General features: G+C 40.8%; 1 protein-coding gene across 1 annotated transcript in view; it reads right to left on the bottom strand.

Moving 5' to 3' along the window:
* Nucleotides 1-1,915: 1,915 nt before the first annotated feature.
* Nucleotides 1,916-3,601, bottom strand: part of LOC139025457 (stabilin-1-like) — a 14,318-nt gene continuing 12,632 nt past the window's right edge. The window contains exon 7 of the mRNA XM_070440599.1: nt 1,916-2,098. Within this exon, the coding sequence (XP_070296700.1) occupies nt 1,916-2,098 (183 nt within the window). The remainder of the gene's footprint in view (nt 2,099-3,601) is intronic.

The following is a 3,601-nucleotide window of genomic DNA, read 5'->3' as shown; positions in this document are numbered from 1 at the left end:
TTCCTCCTCTTTCCCTGCCTCTCTTCCTCTTTCTCCCCCTCCCCCTCTGCTCGCTCCCCTCTTTCTCTCTTATGTTCCCTGCCCTCACTCCTCTTTCTCCCCCTCCCCCCTCTATCCGTACGTCCCCTTCTATGCCTCTCTTGTCCCTTCCCTCTCTCCCTTTCTCTCCCCTCCCCCCCTCTATCCGTCTCCCCTCTATTCCTCCTGTCCCTCCCTCTCTCCTCCTTCTCCCCCCTCCCCCTCTCTACTGTCCTCCCTCTTTCCTCTCTTGTCCCCCCTCCCCTCTCCCTGTCCCCTCTTTTCCTTCTTTGTCCCTCCCTCTCATCCTTTCTCCCCCCTCCCCCCTCTCCCTAGTCCCCCTCTATTCCGCTCTTTTATCCCCCCTCCCCCTCTACTCAGTCTCCCTCTTTCCTCTCTTTTGTCCCTCCCTCCCCCCCCACCCCCCCCCCCCCCCCCTCGTCGTCTCCAGACTGCCGCTGTCTCCTATGGTGTGTGTGATAAACCGCCCAGGCAGTAAGGGTGCATGTAAGAGGGGCTCTGCCTGGAGGTTACTCTGGGAAACTACTTGATAAGGAGGCTAAGGCCTGTAACTCTGATGTCTATCTGAACACTGCCAATGCCACGCTTCGCGCAGCTTCGTCGGCAGCCACACCACGTCAGTATTACTTAACTTAGCTTACTTACTTAAGCACTTATTGCTACTATGGAGCAAAGGCCTCAGTTAGCGCTTCCAAGGGGCCTCAGTCAGTGCTCCAAGGGGCCTCAGTCAGTGCTCCAAGGTCTTCAGTGCATGCTCCAAGGGTCTCAGTCAGTGGGCTCCAAAGGGCCTCAGTCAGCGCTCAAGGGGCCTCATCAGCGTCCAAGGGCCTCAGTCAGTGCTCTAAGTCGTCCAAGTATGCCTCCAATGGTGGCTCAGTCTCATGCTCCAAGGGGCCTCAGTTCAGTGCTCCAAGCAGAGGTCCACCCTCAGTCAGTGTCCAAGGGCCTCAGGCAAACTACAGATGCTCCAACGGACCTTCAGTCAGTGCTCAAGGGCCTCAGTCAGTTGCCAAGGCCTCAGTCCAGTGCTCCAAGGGGCCTGAGTCATCTCCAAGGGGCCTCAGTCATGCTCCAAGGGGCCTGAGTACAGTGCTCCAAGGCGGCCTCAGTCAGTGCTCAAGGGACCTCAGTCCAGCTGCCTCCAAGGGGACCTCATCAGCTCAAGGCCTGAGTCAGTGCTCCAAGGTTCTCAGTCAGTGCTCCAAGGAGACTCAGTCAGTAATGAACTTTATAGATGTTCCCATACTAGTGTGTGTGTCCATGTATGTGTGTACTGTCATGTACATGTTGTGTCCCTCGGTGTAACAGTTGTGTGTTGTCCCTGTCCGGGAACTAATGTGTGTCCCTGTGTGTAATAGTTGTGTGTGTTGTCCCTGTGTGTAACAGATGTGAGTGTCCCTTGTGTATAGTTTGTGTGTGTCTCCTGTGTGTAACAGATGTGTGTGTGTCCCTGTGTGTAAAGATGTGTTCGTGTGTGTCCCTGTGTGTAATAGTGCTGTGTGTGTCCCTGTGTGTAACAGAGTGGTGTGCCCTGTGTGTAACAGATGTGGCTGTTTGTCGCCCTGGTGAGAGGGGAGCGGGATAGAGGGGGGAGGGGGGAGAAAGAGGAGAGAGGGAGGGACAAAGAGAGGAAAGAGGGGAGACAGAGAGAGGGGGGAGGGGGGAGAAACAAGATAGGGATTCTTAAGTTAGATTTGACCATGATTTTCCTTTAGTTTATAATCAAGGAGAGAAATGTGAAATGGCTCCTTCTATGGTGCACCACGTCTGGGCAGCTCCATATGGGGATTAGATACAACAGGACTGGAGAAATAATATTTAAGTGTCCCAAGTGGCATCCTCTTCCCTATATAGTGCCCTACTTTCGACCAGAACCCTATGGGCCGTGGTCAACAGTAGTACACACTATAGGGAATAGGGCACTATAAAGTGTAACTAAACACCCACCCTGGTCACACTTCTCTCCGTGTTTGTTGGGGTCGGAACAGATGTGACAGGCGATCCCCTTGAAGCCCTCCTCGCAGTGACATGACCCGTTACCATGGATACCATCAAAACACTACACACACACACAGAAAGGTCACAGGTCAAAGACATGGAGACAGGACGTGGTGATGGTTAAAGATAATATATACTGTATATATATATATATATATATATATATATATATATATATATATAGATAATACTATTATAGATAATAATAATATAGATAATAATAATATAGATAATAATAATAATAAAGATAATAATTTTATAGACCATAATAATAATAATAATATAGATAATAATATTATGATAATAATAATATAGATAGTAATATAGATAATAATAATATAGATAATAATATAATAATAATATAGATAATAATATTATGATAATAATAATAGAGATAGTAATATAGATACTATTATAGATAATAATACTATAGATAATAATATAGATAATATAGATAATAATAATAATATAGATAAGAATAATAAAGATAATAATATAGCTAATAATAATAATATATATAACATTTTGATAATAGAAATAATAATACAGATAATAATAACATAGATAATACCATAGATAATAATAATATAATTGATAATATAGATAATAATATAGATACAAATTTAGATAATACTAATATAGATCATTATAATATAGATACTAATATAGATAATAATAATAATATAGATAATAATAATAATGGTATAGATAATCATAATATATGTAATAATATAGATATTAATAATATAGATAATTATAACAATAATAATATAGATCATAATATAACAAATAATACAGTTAATATAGATAATAATATAGATAAATATAATAATAATATAGATAATAATAATAATATAGATTATAATGTAGATAATTATATAAAAGTAATAAAGATGATCATATAGATAATAATAATAAAGATAATTATATAGATAATAACAATCAAGATAATAATATAGATCATTTTATAGATAAAAGTATAGATTATTAGATTATAATAAAACAACAGAAGAAGTAGATATAAATTGAGGAAATGCAAGAATGTACATGTCAGGGCCAGTACCCTATTCAATGTGCAGGGGTATTGGAATGGTTGAGGTGGGTTCGTTCATTAAAAAGTGACTGGTAGCAGGATATACATGTAAACAGGGCTGAAAAGTGACTGGTAGTAGGAATATATACAGTTGAAGTCGGAAGTTTACAAACACCTTAGCCAAATACATTTAAACTCCGTTTTTCACAATTCTTGACATTTAATCATAGTAAAAATTCCCTGTCTTAGGTCAGTTAGGATCACCACTTTATTTTAAGAATGTGAAATGTCAGAATAATAGTAGAGAAAAGGATTTATTTCAGCTTTTATTTCTTTCATCACATTCCCAGTGGGTCAGAAGTTTACATACACTTAATTCATATTTGGTAGCATTGCCTTTAAATTGTTTAACTTGGGTTAAATGTTTCAGGTCACCTTCCACAAGCTTCCCACGATAAGTTGGGTGAATTTTGGCCCATTCCCCCTGACAGAACTGGTGTAACTGAGTCAGGTTTGTAGGCCTCCTTGCTC

This window comes from Salvelinus sp. IW2-2015, unplaced genomic scaffold (genome assembly GCF_002910315.2).
Source record: "Salvelinus sp. IW2-2015 unplaced genomic scaffold, ASM291031v2 Un_scaffold2728, whole genome shotgun sequence".
Lineage (NCBI taxonomy): Eukaryota > Metazoa > Chordata > Actinopteri > Salmoniformes > Salmonidae > Salvelinus > Salvelinus sp. IW2-2015.
The sequence above is the reverse complement of the archived record's forward strand: the minus strand, read 5'-3'. Positions and strand labels throughout refer to the sequence as shown.